General features: G+C 35.3%; 1 protein-coding gene across 14 annotated transcripts in view; it reads left to right on the top strand.

Annotated features, from left to right (window-relative positions):
- The window catches only part of ZNF644 (zinc finger protein 644), an 80,170-nt gene extending 58,958 nt beyond the window's left edge, over positions 1 to 21,212 (top strand). For 6 of the 14 annotated variants that reach the window (XM_082765853.1, XM_082765852.1, XM_082765851.1 and 3 more), the window contains 5 exons: positions 1,309 to 1,381; positions 2,071 to 5,102; positions 5,277 to 5,882; positions 16,017 to 16,119; positions 16,591 to 21,207. In XM_082765853.1, coding sequence (XP_082621979.1) covers positions 2,102 to 5,102; positions 5,277 to 5,882; positions 16,017 to 16,119; positions 16,591 to 16,783 — 3,903 coding nt within the window. In that variant the 5' untranslated portion in view covers positions 1,309 to 1,381; positions 2,071 to 2,101 and the 3' untranslated portion in view covers positions 16,784 to 21,207. Of the gene's footprint in view, positions 1 to 1,308; positions 1,382 to 2,070; positions 5,103 to 5,276; positions 5,883 to 5,906; positions 7,832 to 8,506; positions 8,630 to 16,016; positions 16,120 to 16,590 lie in introns of those variants that run through there. The other 8 variants (XM_082765842.1, XM_082765849.1, XM_082765850.1 and 5 more) reach the window with 4 other exon arrangements.
- The last annotated feature ends 419 nt before the right edge of the window (positions 21,213 to 21,631 follow it).

Genomic DNA, 21,631 nt, shown 5'->3' with positions numbered 1-21,631 from the left:
CCCTATCCACCTTGTTTTAGCTCAAGCTTTAACACTAATATTTAAAGTCAACATATGTTTTTTTGTATGTGGAGCAACATGATTTTGTCTTCATCACATGAACCTGTGAAAAGTTTTCAGGAGCCATTCTGATAATGAGGGTTGCAATCTCCAAGCAGGCACGATGTTCTCAGTTTGCCTCCCTGCTGTTCAGGGGGTACCAATGAGGTTGCTTTAAATGGGAAGCGTCTGTTCTTCCTCTGAACCCCTAACACCAGAACAGATGGGTGGAACTTGGAACATGGAAGATTTTACCTCACAGGTGGTAACAGTGAAGCCACTCATTAACACTGAATTTACCACTTCGTTAGCGACATTGCTTCCTGTTGAGAAAAGCTAATATAGGCTCTCAAATTGACTGAGCATACGTTTGTCTACTTCTGCAGTAGCAAAACAGGGAAAATGCACTATCTTGCAGGCAAAACTGACTTTACTATATTGCTTCTAATTTTTTTGTGAACATTTTTATACTCCATTGCTAATATTATATGAAGCTTACATTACTCAGTGATAAAATTACTGGAGTAGTTGTGTATTCTTGGAGCTTTCCCTCCTGTAAATTTCGCTTTACTGATTTTTAGTGCAGGCTTGCACTGCCAATTTCCAACTTGTGTATGTGATGTAAAGACACCTGCTGTGTGGTGCATTATCACCATTTTATAGTGAAAGCTCTGAATATGATCTTAATAGAGGTCTTCTTTGTGGTAGAAACTGACCCATCTGAAAACAGCGAAGAAATTCAGAAGTCTAAGAAATGGGAAGCTGAATATGTGGCCTTTCTAGTAGAACATTTGCATAAGGGCATGTTATAACTAACGTAATAAAATAGTGTTGTTTCTCATATATTAAATATTTATTACATAGCTGGCATAGAATAAAACCATATTTCTAAATTGGGTAATTCAGTAATTGGGTAGCAAAGAAAATAATGTTTTAACTTCTTGCAGTAAGTTTTTTCCATTATATTTGTACTCCAAATACAGCTTATTTTTCTTCTAAACAGTTTAAAAAAAAAAAAAAAAGTAAAAAAAAGTCATGGCATATTAAGGTTTGTTTCTTACAAACTTTTAGAAGATGAAATTATTTTATTTTTGTCTTTTTGCTGATTTGAAACAAAAGCAGTAGCAGAGAATTTCCATTAAGTGATAGCTAGCTTTGAATTGTATGGATAACTGTCATGATGTTGAATTGAAATTCTAAACTCATTTTGATGTGTGATGTAAAAAAATGAAAATGGTATCCTTTAATCAGCTTGTTTTCTATCTTTAGGAAAAAAGGATGTCAAGCATGGTCTTCCTTGATTTCAATAAAGGACCATTGCAGGGAGCCATGGATATTTGTTGTGAGTTATAACATTTTAATTCAAAGAGTCTAGGTAATGACTCCTTTTAGCACAACTCTAATTTGATTAACTCTAGATTCTTTGTCGTTTCCATCAGTAATCATATGTTCAAAATTGGGCTTGTTATGTGTTTTCTCAATTAATACCAAAGTAAACACTCTACAAGCTTGTGTGTATCATCATGTCAGTTGTATACAAACAAATTGAAAAAAGTGATACCTTGAGATACGAAAAAATTAGTTTATTTCCTAGGTGCTAAATGGAAGTATGGTTTAAAAAAAAGTCACTGAAATAACTAGCAGATATCTGGATAGCTTTTACTGCTAACTTGTTTTGCCTCTAGAAAGCAACTAAAGATAAACTCTGGGTTCATGTTACTGCGCATGTAGAATGCTCAGTTTTTGTTAATCACATTTTTTTCCCATCTTGCTTGTAGGTGTTTTGTATTTTTGTAGGTAATGTAGCATAGCAAAAAAATGCATAGTTTTTGATTGCTTCATTTATAAATTTTAAACATGTCTTGAATATCTTAAACTTGTTAAAAATGCATGTTCTTATTCAAAACTTATTTTTTTTCTGATTGCAGTGTGAAGAAGGCTGTTCCTGGAAAATATTGTAAATTAAAATTGACACTTTATTTCTGTGATTGCCTGATTCTTTTTTTTTTTTTTTTTTTTTTTTTGCTTCAGTCTAAATGTGCTTAATGGACAGACCAGCAACATGGATGACTTAGAGATAAATACTGAAGTCACTGGTGCTAAAGAAGAAGAAGAAATTCTGTGTGGTGATAATTTCATATCTGAGGAAGAAGGTGGCATTCCTAAATCACAAGAGAGTGACACGTCATTTCAGAAGAACAATACACTGACTCTGCCTGAGGAGCTATCAAGGGACTTATCTGAAAAAGCCTTAAGTGGAGGCCAGACTTCTCTATTTATACACACTGGTGCTCCTACTGTTTCTAGTGAAAACTTTATCTTGTCTAGAGGAACTGCTGTTAATGGACCAGTTTCACACTCCACCTCAACCAAGACTTCCATTATGAATAAAGGCAGTGTTTCATTAACCACTGGACAGCCTGTAGGTCATCATACAGATTCCTGCTCAACTTTGACAGTGGTTCAAGACCTTCAGCTGCCTGCAAAGAGTACAACACAAAAATCAAATCAGCACCAAGTTTTATTTTTGTTACCTGATGTAGCACATGCTAAGAACATGACTCATTCCATTAAAAATCTACCTACCTCTGCTTCAATTGGTTGTGATTCACAGAAATCAGTAGGTAATAGTGTAGATAGCACTTTAGTAGGCCAAGTAGAAGTTTGTGAGGATGATAAAAATTTACTGGTAAAAGATGATTGTGTTGATACATTAACAGGCATTTCCTCAGGTACAGGTGGTTTCAGATCGACATGTGATCCCAGCTGGGATCCACAGAAAGAGTTTATACAGTTTCTTATGACAAATGAAGAAACAATAGAGAAGTCTCCAATTCACTGTAAAGTAGGTTTAGAAAAAAAGAGAAAAAGAAAAATGGACGTTAGTAAAATAACACGCTATACTGAAGACTGTTTTGGTGATACAGGTTATATTCCTAGTAAATCAAAACTTCTAAGTGTTGACTTCTTAGAACAGAATGAAGAGCTACAAATGGTAGAACCACAAAAATATTCATTGAATAAAGTAAAGCCTGAATCCACAGATGAAGAGCTGGAAGCTGTTGATGCTATCCAACAACTCATTTATAGTCCCACTGGTAGCTGTGCAGAAGATGCTTCTCCTGTTCACACTAGCACTTTTCTTTCCAATACTTTAAAAAATAAATGTGAACAGAATGATTCTGAATCACCATCTACTTTCAGTACTGATGAACCATCATTTTATCCCTGTACAAAGTGCAATGTGAATTTTAGGGAGAAAAAACATCTGCATAGGCATATGATGTACCATTTAGATGGGAACAGCCATTTCCGACATCTCAATGTCCCGAGGCCCTATGCATGTAGGGAATGTGGAAGGACATTTCGAGATCGTAATTCACTTCTCAAACATATGATAATTCACCAGGAAAGAAGGCAGAAACTGATGGAAGAAATCCGTGAGCTTAAAGAACTTCAGGATGAGGGTAGGAGTGCACGGTTACAGTGTCCCCAATGTGTATTTGGTACTAATTGTCCCAAAACATTTGTGCAGCATGCAAAGACCCATGAAAAAGATAAAAGATACTATTGCTGTGAGGAATGCAATTTCATGGCTGTGACAGAAAATGAACTTGAATGCCATCGAGGGATTGCTCATGGAGCAGTAGTCAAATGTTCCATTATTGGTAGTGACATGTCCCAGAGGAAATCACAGAAAAAGGCATCCATGAAAGATCCATATTTAGGATCCTCAAAAAAGTCAGCAACGTACATGTGTAAGATGTGTCCATTTACAACTTCGGCTAGAAGCATTTTAAAAAAACACATGGAATACCTGCATCCAACATCTTGCATCGATCCCTTTCGTAGCCATCTTAGACTAGAAAAGAGGAAAGGCAGCATTATAGAAGAATCTTTAGATTTTGGTAGCAGGACAAAACAGTTGATGAAACAATCTTCTACATTTCCGAAGAACTCAGTTTTAAAACAGGATGTAAAAAGATCTTTTGGCTCTACTTCACAGTCCAGTAACTTCACCAAACTTCACAAGAGACCCTACAGGATACAGAAGGCCCGGAAAAGCGTTTCACAGTCATCTGTAAGTGTGTGCAATCTAAATTCTACAAACAAGACCTTTTTGATTAGAAATAGCATTGACCAGAAACCTAAATATTTTCATCAAGCAGCAAAGCAGAAAGCTAGTGTCAAAACAAGCAATAATTATTTATATAGACACAAATATGAAAACTACGGGATGATTAAAAAATCTAGTGACTCTTATCCTTTGCATTTAAAAAAGGAAGAGTCCAACTGTGTCAGTTCTTTACGTAGAAGTCCCCATAATAATTGTTTTGTCATGGATTCAAATAATCTTGATAGCAAAAGGGCAAAAGGCTATAAAGGTCATAGGCATGTAGCTGTAAAAAGAGTGGTTAAAGAATCCAAGAGGGAAGGCTCTGTTACAGGAAATGATTTGGATTGCTATCCAGATTTTCTGCATAAAATGACTGTTGTTGTTTTACAGAAACTTAACTCTGCTGAAAAAAAAGACAGCTATGAAACGGAGGATGAAAGTTCATGGGATAATGTTGAACTATGTGATTACACTACACACTCTGTGGAGGATGAATCTTACAGTGATATTAATCAGGAGCATGTAAGCCTATTCCCTATATTCAAAGGTAAAATAGAAGATCATGAAGCTGTTGATAAATCTTCGCTTAGTTATGAGCAGAATGATGGCTTTTATTTTGAATATTATGAAGATGCTGAGGGTAGTAACTTCTTCCGTGAGCTGCATGATCCTCAGAATTTAGAAAATGTAGGATCAGCATTGCCAAAACATAATTCAGTTTTCCATTGGACTGATTTGTCGCTTGAAAAGAAGTCCTGCCCATACTGCCCAGCAACCTTTGAAACAGGTGTTGGATTGTCCAATCATGTCAGAGGGCATCTTCACAGAGCTGGATTGAGCTACGAAGCCCGTCATGTTGTTTCACCAGAACAGATAGCAACGAGTGACAAAATGCAACATTTTAAAAGAACTGGAACAGGAACTCCTGTTAAGCGTGTTAGAAAAGGTATGTGTTTCTTTTTTTTTTAATTTGGGTGTAAATTAGAGGGGACAAAGATGCTAAGTTGAACAATAAACAAGACTTGCTTCATTTTGTTGTAAAGCCTGTTCTTATGATTTGCCGTAGTAATATTTAACAGTACATAATTGTCAAAATACATGAAAATTATTTTCTTTATAGCAATTGAGAAATCTGAAACTTCCTCTGAGCATACGTGTCAGCTCTGTGGAGGCTGGTTTGATACTAAAATTGGATTGTCAAATCATGTGCGCGGACACCTGAAGAGGCTTGGCAAAACCAAGTGGGATGCTCACAAGTCTCCGATCTGTGTTCTGAATGAGATGATGCAAAACGAAGAGAAGTATGAAAAAATTCTAAAGGCTTTGAATAGTCGCCGCATTATTCCCAGACCGTTTGTTGCTCAGAAATTTGCATCAAATGATGACTTCTTATCTCAGAATGTTATACCTCTTGAAGCATACCATAATGGCCTAAAGACTGAAGATACATCTGTGTCTGCATCGGAGGAAGAAGGGCTGAGTTTCCTAAATGAATGTGATGAAACAAAAGCAGTACTACAAGATGAAAAAAAAAATCAGTCACTTACACTGATAGAACTTCTGAAAAATAAAAGGTTAGGAGAAGAAAGGAATCCTGATATTTCTCCTCAAAAGATTCATAATCAAACTGCGAGAAAGAGGTTTGTTCAGAAATGTGTTCTTCCATTAAATGAAGACAGTCCATTGATGTATCAGCCACAAAAAATGGACTTGACTATGCAGTCAGGTAAGATGATGTTTCTCGCTGTCTTGACAACATTTCCAAAGAACGCATTAATTCACAGAAAACATACAAGTACACAGTACTTTGTAGGGGGATTCTGTTCATTTGATTATTTCATTTCCAGAGGATGCTGACCATGAGAGGTAGCACAGCAAATTTTTCTTGCATGTTTTTTCTTAAGTGAATATTCAGCAGCACTGAGGGTTGTTTTTTTTGTTTGTTTGTTTTTTGTTTTTTGTTTTTTTTTTGCATGGAATGTAGCTCCTTTTCTGCATATGTTTGAGTTTACCAATCCAAAGTGGGCACAAAACGAATCTCAGTAAGGAAGAAGACACATCCTAGACCACCAATAAGTTGAGGTATTTGGCAGACTTAACAGTTCTGAAGTGTTTGGGCTTGGACCCTGTTTCTGGGCTTTAAAACTGCTGTTTTGCAAGCTGTTTCATTTAAATGTTCGAGACTTGTGCAAAGCGGCATTTGTTCAAACCGACAGAATTGTTAATGACATTTTAAGCACATAATATTTTAAGCTGATTAATATCTATTGACTAATTTTGATGTCTTAGGCAAACAGACTCTTGCACCATAGATTAATTCTTGTTTGGTTTAAAATCGTGGCTGCTGGGGGAAACTCATGCTTGCTTAGGGCCTGTCTATCCTGAGTGAAGATGTGTGCTAGTTTAAGCTTTGATGGAAAGCAGCTGTAGTCAGCAGTGTTCTAATATTCAGCCCCTGACTGATATGGACAAAGGTGTCCCCATCCGCTGAGGATTGTGCTAATGAAACAATTCTATAATTGACTTTCTAGACAATCTATACTAATATGTTCGTTTTTTTTAGAATGTTTTTAATTGTCAGAGCTATTTCTAGTCTTGAGGAATTCGTGCAGGATCCTTTTTAATGTGTATGTAGAGCTTGCATTTATATATTTCTTATTTGGACAACACCTTATAATGCTGCAGGATTCTTTAAACTGAGGAGTAAGATCTTAGTTTTATACCCATGACTTTTTCAGTTCTTTTGGTTTTCTTGTTATTACTCAATGTAGGTTAGTAAAACTGGCACTGCGTAGTACTTTTTCACATATACTCTCGTCTTCCTTTAAAGAAATAACAGCAACAAGTCCAGCGTGCTCAGAAGTTCTTATAGGGGGCTATGAAAGTGTGGCAATCAATTTCTTAACAAAGGTGGCTTTCTAAAATGACAGAGGCAGAACAGAATTACCTTTAATGTCTTCTGGATGTATATGGTTGTCCTTTAAGACAGGAGGTTGTTTAATAAAGGAAGCGTGTCTTTGACAGGCTTAATTATTTGAAAAACAATGCTAAAGGAGTAGCTTGCCAAATCTGACACTGTGTATTGCTTTCTGTTTAATATTTACTGCTGAATACTAGGTATAGAACCTGTTTGGTTGTGATGAACAACCAGGTAAAAACAAACATGCGCTTGCATAATACTAACAGCTATGAATGGGGACCTATAATTATCTGTGGCTGAGGTAATGGAATTTGACAACTAACAAATGCACTGTGCCAGTTGAGTTAATGAGAAAATATTTAACATCAAGTTGAAATACTTTAGTTTTTCTTAAAAAGGCAAATCTTTTTAATCCTGGTTTTAGAGTGAAAAAGTTGTGGCTTTTTTTTTGTTTGTTTTTTTTGTTTGTTTGTTTTTTTTTTTGTTTTTACCAACCAGATACTCTTCTTCTGTAACTTGCCTGAAAAAACAGCATGTCTTCTGTGGGCTGCTGGAGAATAGGATTCTTCCTTTCCTGTAAACTGAGGCTTTCCAGTTGGATAGATATAGCTTTTTTTTGTTGTTGTTCTTTTAATGATTTATCAGCAGAGAACTGGAAACATTAGTTGACCAAAACACTGTATCTTGGGTAAAATAAATGGAGAACATGATGGTAAAGTTGAGCAAGGGAGAAGCTATAATGGTTTCTTTGTCTGGTAAGTGAGGAGTTCAGTATTATTTCACTTTCACTGTTTTCCTGTGATAAGTAGCATGTTGCTTTGTTGATTATTTATTTAGCACAGAGATTTTAGAAAAAACTTCAAATCATTAACTTTCATTATTGATTGCGCATCTAAAGTAATGAATAGAAAATGCACTGAACAAAATGTTTTGTTTAACAGCTGTTCAGTGATGTGTTTTACCACCTCTCTCTAAGCCTTCAGCAGCAGCCTAATTTAGTGTTGAGCCTTTTAGTCTTATGGGTTTTAATTACCACTTTGTCAACTATACTTTTAAAATTCTCTTTATTGGAAATGTTGCAAGCTCTGAAATTTCTGAACAGAACTGTGCTATTCAAACTGTAGGGTTTTATTTTGGGAATAGAGCTTCATAACGTGGAGATCTGTAGGAATTTCATATTAGGTATTAAATGCAGAGTAGCCTAGGGGGTTCAAGTTGCCTTCTTTCTGTTCAAATAACAAGGTTTGGCTTAAAGCACTACATGGAAAACTAATAATGGTTAACTTCAATCCTTCTAATATACTAAACAATTGCATCAATGCAGTGAATATATTTTAAACCATCTTTATTACAGAAAACTTTTTACAACGCTTTGAGAATTTCATTTTTTTGAAGAGAGAACTGGATTATAGTTTTCTTTTGAATGATAGGTATGCCTGTGAAGCTTAGAACGTGTGTGCATTGCAATACGACGTTTACAAGTGCTGTTAGCCTGTCCAACCACTTACGCGCTTATGCACGAAAGAAGAGTGCTGGACTTTTGACTGGGACAGGTATGTTTTGTTACAGATGTAAAAGCAAGTCTGTCTATGATGCATTTTCTTCATCAGACTGGACAAAAGCATTTGTTAATTCCAAATAATTTTGAAGCTTCCGTTGGTTTAAAAATAAATAAAAAAATTATTTGCCCTAAAACTTCAGCAACTTTTAAACAAAGGTATGTTGCTGTTGTCCACTCTCATGTCTGATTTTCATTCTTACTCATTTTGGATCCAACACTTAAGGTATGTAAGCAAAACCAAGAGATGTTCATATAAATCCATTCTCCCACAATACCACAACTTCAAAACCAGCTAGTTGGGCATTTAACAAAGTGTTTATAAGTACCTCAAAAAATAAACAAAAAAAAGCAATTATATTACATATAATTACTAAGAGTACTGTAGCTAAAATAGGAGAAACAAATAGTTTTCCAGCTTGTGTATTTCTAACAACATAATATATGTAGCTGGTTTCATTTTTTGTTTGGCTGACAAACCAGTTATGGAGTGACTGACAATGGAGTGAGTGTAGTACATCATTTGGCACTACTATTAATGCTTTTTTTATTAATACAATGCTTATATTGAAATTACATATTTTGACTTTTCCAGAGACCTTCAGTTTTCTTGGCTGTAGGCAAATTCCTGAGTTTACTTGGAGTATTGCTAAGATTAGTGGGACTTTTTATGGTCAGCAGCAAGTTCAGGAGCAGAGATGGAATATAGTGAGGAAAACTTAAAGATACAAAGTTTGAAATGGGCAACCATTAGTTTTCTGTGTCAACAAACACAGATTTACATAATGCTGGAAAAAATATATCATTACTTTTTTTTTATCTGTAGACATAATTCATTATGCTACATATAGTAACAAAAAGTAGTTTCAGGCTTTCTCTGCAGAAGCCTAAAAGAAATATTTAAATATATTTATGCATTGAGCCAGTCAATGCCTGATCTTGTTATGCTAAGTTAATGCTGTAACAAAGTAGATTTAGTAGAATGAAAACAGTAAATGTAATAACATCCATTTTGTTGGAGTATATGCTTTTAGTTAGTGATTCTGAAAGTTTTCATATTTACACAATAGAAAGACGATGATAGTGGACTTCATTTTAACACTGCTGTGATTTGATGCTTTGATTAGCCCTGTGGTAAGTTATTTTGCTTATATACCTACCAGTGAAATATTTTTCAGTAACCTTATATATAAATTGCACATCAAAATTAACAGTTATTAAATGGAGGGAGGCATTGTGGCAAAGAGGATAGTACACAGAGACTGGATCCTGGACAAGATCCTTGTACCTCAGCTTCTTTTTTGCTAAGTAGGAAATGTGAATGTAGCTTGTAAAGGTGCTTTGAAGGTGTTTCGTTTTGTGTTGTGTGGTGTTTTTTTTGTTTTGTTTTGTTAAGAAACATTCAGCTAGCTTAGTAGTGGCATACTCCTCAGAGCAGTTGATGCTTTCTTAAAAAGAACTTAAAAGTTCTGGGTGTTGTTTTATCATTGGATATAGAAGTTTGTTTAAAATGAGGTTAGAAACGGAACTTAAAAAATAAAACCAACAAACATACTTTTGATCTCAGAAGCTAGACCTGAGCTAGATAAATAGCCTGTGCCATGCATATGAAGGCATTTTACTGATATAGGTGTCTTAAGGGGAGACCTGTCAGATCTGTAATATTATGCAACCAATATACATCTGTTCATTTAGTCATTACTGTTAAAACTTCTGTAACTTCACAAAGTTTGTAAATTTGACAGTTTGCTCCATGACTTTTCATTTGAGTAAGCTCAATGCGTGTCTGATAGATCAGAAAATATACTTTTAGGCAGTGGTTTTATCTGATACTCCACTTTATAGTGTTTTTTGTTTTTTTTAGGAGAATATCTTAAATGCAAGATTTCACTAGCATACACTACTTTTAAGTTTTGCTATGAGTGTTGTGCTTGGGGAGATCACTTTTTTTTTTTTTTTTTTTTTTTAAATTAAAAATGGTTGTCGTTGAGAGCAATTTAGAGCTGACTTCAGTTTGGAACCTCTACGGATACAGTGAGATTACACTTATACAGGTTACTTTTTCCTGTTTTCACAAAGCCTTTCTTAAATCTTCTAAAGCAAACAGAAGTACTGTAAAGGAATTGCGTTGGCTTAATGTTTATCTCTGTTTCTGGCTGTAGTTTAAAAATTGTTTGTAAACATGAATGTTGCAGTTCTTTCATGATTTAATAATTGTTAGGGAAGCTGTTTAGGTGCTAGAGAAATACAGCAATCTATATGAGTCACCAAAGTGAGAGTTGTTCCAGGGCCACATTAGCATATGTGCTAGTCTTATACTCCAATTTTTCATTTTGTTTGCATGTTTTCAATATTGACTGTTACCATACTGCCTTTCTAGCAGATGCCCTGCTTCTTCAGAATCAGTATTTCAATTGCATTTAGTTGAATGTTAGCATTTTTTTTTTCTGAATGCAACTTGACATTTTTAGTTACATAATAGAAATAGTTGCATAATAAACTTTTAAGAATAAACTCAAAAAAAAAAAAAGTGGAACCTTCTAGGCTGTTGGCTAAGAAGTTCAAGATTAGTGTTTGTTAGTAGTTTGTGCCTATCCAACATACAGCAAAAACCTGACTAGATTGATTTGTATGGTTACTGGCTTTTGATTAGTGATTACATACTGGTCTTTGGATGTCTTGACTAGAACAATATTTTTTTGTTACGGTGTCCAATTTTGAACAATGTAATGGCTTAATCTCTTATTTTGAATAGATGCTAATTTCCTTTTATAACTGATTTGATGAGTAACCACCCATTTGTATTTCTCAGAGCATGTGTCAGACTGACTTCTTTCTTATGATTATCTCTAGAGTATCAGACCTGTGCAAAATTTTCAAAATGCATCTTGCCCTTCTTGGTGCAGTTGGATATCCAGCTTCCTTCCTTTTTTTTCTTTCCAGACTTGTATTTCCTCCCTGAAGTCTCCTGATTCTGTCTCACACCTTGGCTTTTTACATCTTCTCTTTTACTCTTCTCACATACTAAATCACTTCTTACTAGCTGTCATCTTCTGGGAATCATCACTCTCTTCTTCTTCAGTCTTTGTTTCTGTAGAAACAAACTTTTTTCAGAAGTTTGGGAGAGAACAATAATATACAGTGAAGGAGTCTGACCTTTGAGCCAGTAGTGTGACTGAAGCAGTGATTCCTGTGGCCACAACATTTCCAAATATTCTAATACTGCATTGGCAAAATTGTAGCTTCAGGGAATCTTCTGGAGAAGCATGTGCAACCATAGTGGAGATCTGAGATCTGCTGTCTTTGTATGTCTTCATTCTGTGCTGTTGCAATTACACCTGATCAGCCCACACAGCAGGCTAATTTGGTAGCATCATATAAAGTCTTTCAGAGACCACATTACTGGAGTTAAAAAAATAAATATACAACACATACATATGTTTTTTTTTAAAAAGAATGTCTTTTAGTTGCATTTTACTCTTTAGTAATGATGAAACAAAACAGAAAATGATTGAATTTGACGAATTAATGAAAAAATATGCAAGAAATATTTTTTATTTTTTAATTGGCTGTGTTTTCAAATGGTTAATTAGACCCATTTATGTATGCAATTATTCAACTTGTGTTAGCTTACGTCCACTATGACAGAAGTAATTAAGCCTTAATAAGGACCTAAGTTCAGTCTACCTGAAATGAAAGGTGTTTTACTTCAAGGGATATTAAGAAGTGGAGAGTATAAGGTAGCATAGATAAGGTTTGGTTTTGAAGCTCAGATTAAATGTCATGGGATGAAGGACCTCTTACTGTGACTTCAGTAATTCATATTTTTCTGGGCACGCTCAGTGTAGCCTCATATCTCCATCTGTTTCTAAGGTCTTGATAAGCTATCACAGATGCAGTAGTTTTTTATACACAGCCTTTTTTATGTAGCATGTTTTTCTAAACAGTGTGATTTCAAATTGAACACGAGTGCCTTTAGTTTACTCCAAAGTTTCATTATCTTCAGTTTTAAATGAGTTGTTTCTCACTGTCAACGTTGTATCAGAGTTTTGATGAAGCGGTATAACTTGTTGTTTGCAAAAAGCTTTTGGAAGCAGCAGGTGGACAAATGTGAAGGAAGGAGACCTGTAAAGAGAACTGGGCCTTTATGGAGAATGCAGGACGATAGTCCTGGGAGCTGTGTTAGCCACAAAGTAGGCAATAGGATAGGTAGTTCCTGCCTGTCTCTGGAAGTTTGCTGCAAGTGTGGTCTGAATATCCATGCATTTTGCAAGAGCATTTTGCAATTTGTCTTTGGTCTCTTCCTGAATGTGGTAAAAACTTTTTGTTGAGGTTATCTGTTGTTACACTAATGGCATAGGAAGAGCTTTGGTCAGAAGCTGGCTATGCTTTGTTATGGGTGATACAATGGTAAGCCTTATTTCATGCTTGCAAACATCTGTAAGCATTGTTCCAAAAGAGTGTATAAGCAAGTGTGACCATGTAATTTCATTTAAACTTGTTGTCTGGATGAACAAAAGTGGAATTAATGTGGCAGTCAAAAGATATGTATTACCAAAGACAATACAAATCTTTGATAACTGGTATTGGAAATACAGTTTCAATAAACTTTACCCAGAGCTTATACTTTTTCCTCACCTTTCTGCTTCAGTGGAATAACTTCAAAATGTGTTGTTTTGTGCTCCCTAAAACGTAAAGAAATATATTCACTAGGTCAAAAGACAAAGGGAACAAAAAATAACCCTTGCAGAACACAGGTTTGGTATTTTTTGTATTTATATTTTGTAACTGCTTCTTGCTGGGCAAATGTTCTGCTTCCAATCTTGTCTAAATCACTCAGTGCATTCTTCAAGTAATCTGACTTTTTCTTGATGTCTCATGTTATTTTCTGCTCATTGTTTTTTGATTTCTCTATCTAGAGCATCTGTGGCAAATGGCTTAGAGAAGATGTCTGTAGTTTTTTTGCTTTGTTTTCATATTGTTTTTGGGAAAAATGTACTTTTCAAGGAAGTAGAAACTACCTATGTTGATATATTATGATAGTTTCTGTTTATCTGTGTTGCTGTCAATTTGATTACATAGTTGTTCAGAGTTTGTTTGTTTTTTTTTCCTAGAAGGTTATACCAATCATAGAATCATAGAATATCCCAAGTTGGAAGGGACCTATAAGGATCATCAAGTCCAACTCCTGGCACCGCACAGGTCTACCCAAAATTTTTAGACCAATGTTTGAAACTATTCAGGATTCTGTTACAGAAAACTAAAAAAGGTCTAATAAGAAGACTCTCTGAAAATGCTTGGGATACGTGTGAGCAGCATCAAAATTCTCGATGGGAATGAATGTCTTAAATTTGCCAGTATGAAGGAAATGAGCTAGTTCTTGTTTCAAGTACTTGTGGGCTTCTCTAGAAGGAGTCTGCTGTCTACTGTTTGGTTTACTCATTTGTATCAACTGAAATCAGCTAACAGACATCAAGTGCAACTTGGATGTGTTTGCATTCAGATAAGACCATGACTTTGTTTCCTACCTACCACTGATGTTCTGCAAAATCAGAAGTAGCAAAGCTTTTGCTATAGCAAGTGCTTTAAGTCTTCGCTTATACAAGTAATTCTCTTCAGAGAAATGGTGTCTAGGTTTCAGTATTTTGTCTGCTTACATTTCTGGTGATGTTACTGGTGTTGCAGTATGTGAAATATTAATACTACTTTAGGTAATTCCTAAAGCTTTTAAAGATAGTTAGCTTTTTTCCTTCCAAATTGTATGAAGGATATCATTTGGTGAGAGCATGAAAACGGTAAGAATGCCTTACCTGTTGAATTCTTCAGAAGTTATCTTGGCCATTTCTCTATCTCAGTTACTGGCTTTGTATTGAGACTGCTTTCCTTGGTACTGTCAGGAAAAAAACACTGTTGAGGATCATCTTCATAATGATGGCTTTGTCTGGGATCTGAAGGAATTTTCTTTAGATTGGTGTCTGCTTTCTACTTGTTTGCAGTCTGGCTAGTTCTCTGGTTCCTTCAAGCCCCCAGAAATCATTCTAATTTTTCAAGGTACCGTAAGAATCTTGAATCTGCAGTTGGAAGTGGAAAATGATTGCTATGTTTAGAAGTTCAAAGTTTGGCTACAGGGCTAAAGCCATGTTTGAGAGGTACTCATTAGGTGGAGATAAGAAAAATGAAGGATGCAATCAAGACATATTTCTTCGAATCACCATGTTATGCCCCACAGACGATGTCTTATGCTTCAGGATGCTTAGTGGTTCTGTTATGTGAGCCAAAACTTAGACAAGTTTAAAAACTTTTGTATATTACTGTTAATATGTCTTAGTAGCAGAGCATACATTTTTTTTTTTTGTATCAATACCCCTTGTTACTGTCCTTCATGTTTCTGTGTAGTTTTAGCATCAATGTCTTGTGTTTTGGAGTAGAGTGTGTCTAGATCCACTTCTCAGTTTGAGCAGTCCCAAACTTCTTGTCTTTCTTGATCTTTATCAGCTGTTTTCACCATAACAGTATTAATGCAGTTTAATCCCCTCATCCCCCAACTGGCAGCTTCCTAGAATCTCCAGGTTTTGGTACAGATTCCTGATGCATCTGTTTATGGGAGGTATAGGCAGACCTTAATGCTAATTGAAACTGTTTTCTATGTGCTTCGTGCTTCCTGTTCATACACGTTACTGCCAAATAATGTTTCAAACAGACTGAATTTAAAGAATGGCCTTGACATCCCTGTTGATTGTTCTAATGCCATCTCCATCTGAAAAGGATCAATAAATAGTTTTTACAAGGTGCTTTAGAGTTCAGGGAGGAGTGAGGAGGAAGCTTCGTTTGAAATTCTTAGTATAGTATATAAAAAGACAAACTTTATTTTTCTTCGTTGAAAACAAATGACAAGTGTTCTGTTCAAACTAGAAATTCTTGATTGTGTTACCTGAAAGCTACAACTTTGTGAAGGTGCAGCCTGGTTGTGCATGAATGGTCTTACGATGTTATTTGAATTGCAAAACAAATTCCAGGATTTTGACAGTGTTTTATGAATGAAAGGATATTTCCAATGGTACTTTGTTTCTGTGCAATTCCACAATAAGTTAGTAGGTGCCTGCTGGTACTAAGACAACAGTTTAATGCTGAATGTCAATTATCTAGTCTTTAAAAGAGCAAGTGCAGTGTTTTTGTTTTTTTTTTTTTTTCAAATATGTCAGATGTTTCACCAGTAATTTTTTTTAGAGCACACAATAATTGCTTTGTAATTGTTATAATTAAATGTACAATAACAAGGAGGTAGATACCTTTTCACCACTTCTTTAGGGGATACATATTGAATATCTGTTCAACACTGACTGAAATATCACTTTCATATGTGGAAATTTCTCTCTTCTTAGCTTTAGACTGTAAGCAAAAGAAGTCAAGGTCAAGATCTGGAAGCAAGAAAAAAATGCTGCCATTACCTCATAGTGCTGATGAAGTTTACATACTCAGATGCAGGTACATAGGGTTATTTTAATGGAAATAAAATGTTTTGAAGAGCTTACTAATCTTAGTTATAGGAATATTTAAGATTGTCATGTACTGTGTTTGTGATTAAATTGAATAAGGGGGGGAGGGAAAGTAGGTGATTATTTTCATTAATTTAGAAAAGGATTTGAATCAGTCATGCTTAGTTGTTAGATTGCCAAGTCCTGTTTCTCTAGCTAAAATCATACTGGTCATGTTAAAGTAGTATTCTGTTCTTCAAAAGAAACCCTAAGAGGAACAGATTACTATTGCTAGTGTTACGAATGTAAGAGTATAAGTTGTGTGAACCATGATGTTTTGTGTTCGCGATTACTATAAGTGGACACAATTACTAGTTTTTGGCTAAAATATGTAGAAGCAGACTTTGAGAAAAATTAAGACTTCGTAATTTTTCAGTAATGCTAGATATATCTTGATGGAATAATTTTAATATTTGTGTAGGTTTTGTGGTCTGGTCTTTCGAGGACCTTTGTCTGTTCAAGAAGACTGGATAAAGCACTTGCAGCGACACATTGTCAACGCAAATCTTCCACGGACTGGAGCTGGCATGGTTGAAGTCACATCGCTACTTAAAAAACCTGCTTCAATTACTGAAACTTCATTTTCTTTACTGATGGCAGAAGCAGCATCATAGAACAAGGAAACATTTTAAATTTGAATTGGATGTAAATTTGAAATACTTCGTCATTTTTTTAAATAAGTTGTTACACTAAATTATGTTTATAAATCCTACAGACAAAAATAGAGGAAGTGGATTACAGTAACATCAAAATAAATTGAATACTTAACAGTTACAGTAAGTAGTCTTTATATTTTATATAGGGTGGAAGATGTGTTTTTAAGGTTTATTATGTTTTTGTCAGTTACTGTGTTCACTATCAATACAAGACCATTACATGTATGGCAGCCATTTTTAAATCGTTGCACATGGGTACTTAAGACAGATTTTAATAAAAACAAAAAAAACATGTTCTCTGCAGTGTTACCCAAATCAAGGCTCTGTTTATTCCAAAAAGAATTACATAGTAAAATAAGATATTATTATATTTTGTTTGTATGTATGTAGTGTTTTGTATAATACCAAGAACTGCTAATACAATTTACTCAAATTAGGGCATTAAATACCATGTACTTCATAGTTCAAGAGACTGTTTCATTCAAATAGGGCAATTAGTACTCTTCTATCTAGGTGTGTAAGTGTTTTTTTTAAATCACATGAGGCTTTTTGTACTAAAAAGTGGAGGGAAACTTGTTTAAACAAATTTCTAAGATAAATATGTACATAATACTGGAAATTTGTGGTAAGGAAATATTCTTTACTTCAGTTGCATTTCTCACTGACAACAAAGTGGTGCATCCATGCTACCTCCTACTTGTCAACAAAGATGGTATTTACCCTTATGTTTTTGTATCATAGTAGATTCAATCCAACTTTCTTTATTACAAAGCATCTTGTTAACAAGTTTGTTTCTTTATGATGATTTACTTAAGGTCTGACATGCTTACAGAAGTTTGCCTCTCTACTATTTTATTTAACACTGTAGAAATGTACTAGTAAGCATCGCTCACTACATGGTTAGAGTAGACTTTTTCATTTATAATTCTGTTTAAAAGATTGATCATTTTAGAAAATTTGAACACAGATGGAAATGTTTCTACATATGAAGAGAATGTTTACAACTTAAATTTTAGAGCTTGTTTTGGATGTGATTATATGTATGAAAACTGTAACACTATGCTCATGCTAAGGACCTACTTACAGAATTACTGAAATAAATGTGCTGTGAGGATGGAAATATGGTGCAGGTGTCTTGGTCATGCTGAATTGTGTTTGTTCATTCAAGCTGTCTTCAGAAAATGATTTTTGTTTAAATCATAAGTCAGATTCCTCTACAAATCAATTTTGTATGCAAGTAACATTTCATTTTACTCATATAGGGTAACTAATACTGTAGTTAAGCCAAGGATATGCATTGATATTTTCTTTATATGTAAATAAAGTTAAAAGCAGTTAAAACAAGAGGAGTATTTTGGTAGAGTATATACATACCTCACTGCCAGTGAAATTGCTTTCCTATGGTATATCTCCTTACCAGAAAAAATCTCTAAATAAAAAGGTTTAAAGAAAATCTACGTGTCTATAATGTGAAGCGTTTATTTGCTTTGTGTGAATTAAGTTTGTGAAACTGATTTGTCTTGACGAGATTAAAATGCTCACATGATCTTAAGTAAAAATACATTTACTTGCAATAAAATGATGTGTTCAGACATATTACATTTGGTTGGTGGAAAATATGAATAAATGTCTGTCTTCCTGTGTGTGTGCGGTTAACACACAAGGCTTGTTAACATTCTGATAAAATAGATGAGAAAAATAAACAGTTGTGCAGGATGGCGTTCTGAGACAAGGGCATCCAGTATCTATTAAGGTTATTATTAAATTAGTGCTATCAGGTGTTTTACTGTGAAAGTTCCTGCAGGTAACATAAGCATTATTGTCCAAATGTATTCCTACTGTTGTTTAATCAGAAAGCACACATCAGTACATCTAAAGGCTGGGGATAAAATTACGTTTGAGATTTCAGGAAAGATAACTAGAATGTTGAAGTGTATTGCAGATGAATTATGTGTATACAGTCTAAGTAAAAAAATTCTAAATTTGTGGATGATTGTGGACTTTTTTTATAATATGCTGTGAAAGTTGGAAGATTTACAGCAACATGTTGTTAAAGCAGAGAATAGAGGGAAGTGATCAGATCATCTTGAAAGTTTATAGTGCTTTAATAGAGTGGTTGTTTACTCATCACCAAAAAAGGTGCCTGTGAGCACCATATTCTATGTCTGTTTAACATGAAAAAATCAATTAAGTGCAAATTATATCTAATGTTAAGAATGTTTATAAGGCAAAGCCATACCATGCAAAATTTAGCAGTAGCAAAAGAATTAAACAGTAGCAAAAGCAGTAGCAAAAGAATTAAACTAGGTTTATAATAGTAAACCTAGTTAATTTTATTTAATTATTTAAGCCCCAATAGTGAACTATTTTGTTGTAACACCAAAAATGTAAAGTTGTGCCTGAAAAGCAGGAAGCTCTGGTCCTGGCTAGTTTCTAAAATGATGCTCTTAGGTTAGGAGCAGCTGTTTTCAGTGGCAGGTTTTCTCAGTGTGATCATTGGAGCTGCCCAGGTAGTTAGCTGTGTGGTTTTTGTTAATGCTCCTGCCCTGCTTGCATCAGGACCTTGCCAATAGAGTTTGAAATACATAGAGAGAAGTCCTAGAAGTCCTCTGATCATTAAATTAATTGCATATTTAGCTGATATGGACTGAATGATCTTAAAAAAAAAAAAAAAAAAAAAGCCACTTTAAGCTTTTTCTTTAGCTTCTAGACTTCAAGGGGGACTATTTGTTTTCTTGGTTTCTATTGCTTGGAAATGCACATCTTTTGTTGTTAGAAGATAAACCCACCTTAACAGAATTAGGAAGGTTCTAATTAAGTGGGTAGAGGAGAGAGTTGATTAAGCCAGTCACTTTATTGTACAGATCTCATGTTTTGAGATGTGTGTGGCACACATATACCTTGGAATCAATAACTGGGTCTTACTGTCTTGGTTTTACAGCTAGGCTATAGAGAGTCTATGGCAGTCTGTGCTAAAGAGCTGGACTTCTGTAATTGCACATACAAGCATGAGTGTGCCTTTGTTCACCTTGGCTGTATTGCTTCAGACTAAAGACTGCAGTGGTTTAGTGATTTTGTGGTTGTTCAGTTGGTTTTGGTTCCTTATCACAATCTTCCATGGTTCTGGAGTTGCACTTCTCTTCCAGTACCTAATATACCTTCTGGTAAAGCTCTTTCAAGTAACAGCCTCTGGAAAATTATGAAAATTTTCAGAATGCTTAAGCCAGGAAACTGTAAAAGTCCAATCCCACACTTCGTAAGATGACTGCCTGTATATTCTAATCCCAGTACCATTTCATTCGTTTAAAAGAGCTTTGTAGGACTTTGGAAATGTGATTTTGGAGTACCTGCCAAATGGTAGTGTGGCTAGGCTGTATGCACGGAAAACTGGATATGGAGGCAGGTGGATAGTAAAACATCACTAGGCATTCAGTCCTGTTTGCTACGCGCTGCTTCATACGGAGTGTGTGACTCCTTTTAGGTGGTCTGCACCCACAAGCTGAGGCAGTCCAGCTCTGCCTGCAGATGAAAGTTACTTGTTTGGGGTTCACCTTACCCCTCAGTGGTGTCAGGGTTAAGCTGATGATTCTTCCTGATGGGAGAAAAAGCATAGAGAAGACAATAACACTACTTGGGAGTGAGAGCACCTAATGTGCAACAGACAGGGATTTTGACAGTTGGGATTTATGTCCTTGGCCAGACTTTTCATGTTTGAGCTATGTGCCTGCTTAAAGTCCTACCTTTTCAGTCATGCTCAGGAAAACCACCAAGGTCTCAGAGGTAAGTGCATCACAGGAAGAATGTGAATCATGACCTGAGGCTCAGAGGATGTGCATACATCTGAAGCTTGGAGATGTCAGCTTAATGAGACTGTTCCTACAAAGCTATTTTGAAATGAATGCTTTTTCTGGGCCCATTCAAGTTTATCCTGCATGTCAGTAATACTTTAAAAGGGTTATTCATTCATTAAATCTACCCGATTTAGAAAATCTGCAAGAAAAAAAAAATGGTGGAAAATATGTGGAAAAATCAATGAATAACAAATACTTGTTTTTCACTAAATCAAAAGGGCTGTGAAAGGAGCCTCATCTCTTAAGTAATACCATTAACAAACTTTACTTTTTATCACAATGGTTAGTGTCCCAGATACTAAAACACCAGTTTCATATTTCAAAAGTCGGTTTATATAGTCTTGAATTTGTTTTGGTTTGTGTTTTAAAAAGCTTCTGTTTAGGTCAGAATTTATTTTAAAAGGATGAGTTCAGATATTTCAATCTGCCATGCTTTGTAGGTGCTGTTGCCTGATATATGGGTAGCAATTTCAATGTAATGGAAAAAATTTGGCTGTAGTGCCAGGTCTGTAATATCTTGCAATAAAATGTTCCTTTTTAACAATGCAGGCTTCTTGGTGTTCTTCTTGTCCTGAGGTGAGCCACACAGCATGCTTCAGCTAGATTGAGGGCTTTCACTCTTACCTGGATCTGCTTTGCTGGATGGGTCAAATGTCAAGGCTTAATGCTCGTGGCCTTCTAAAAATGCAAACAGGTGAGGGAGGGAGAGAGGTGGTGTTTACATGCCAGGGTTGTAGACTGAGATCTGAGGGTTGTAGGGAACATCACCAGAGCCAGGTGCCCAGGTCTGAAGCTGAATTCATCATTTCATGAGTAACTATGGCTATCATCTGCAAATAGCCCCCCTAGATCTTGTTTTGTATTCTCTAGTTTTGCTGATACCTTCTTTCCCAGGTTAAAGCTGTTGCTGTATCCCTTACAGCATCAGTTTGCCTGGAGGTTTCTGGAGAGGCCT

This window comes from Aythya marila, assembly GCF_965140915.1.
Source record: "Aythya marila genome assembly, chromosome: 8".
Lineage (NCBI taxonomy): Eukaryota > Metazoa > Chordata > Aves > Anseriformes > Anatidae > Aythya > Aythya marila.
This window is presented reverse-complemented; position numbering and strand designations above follow the sequence as displayed.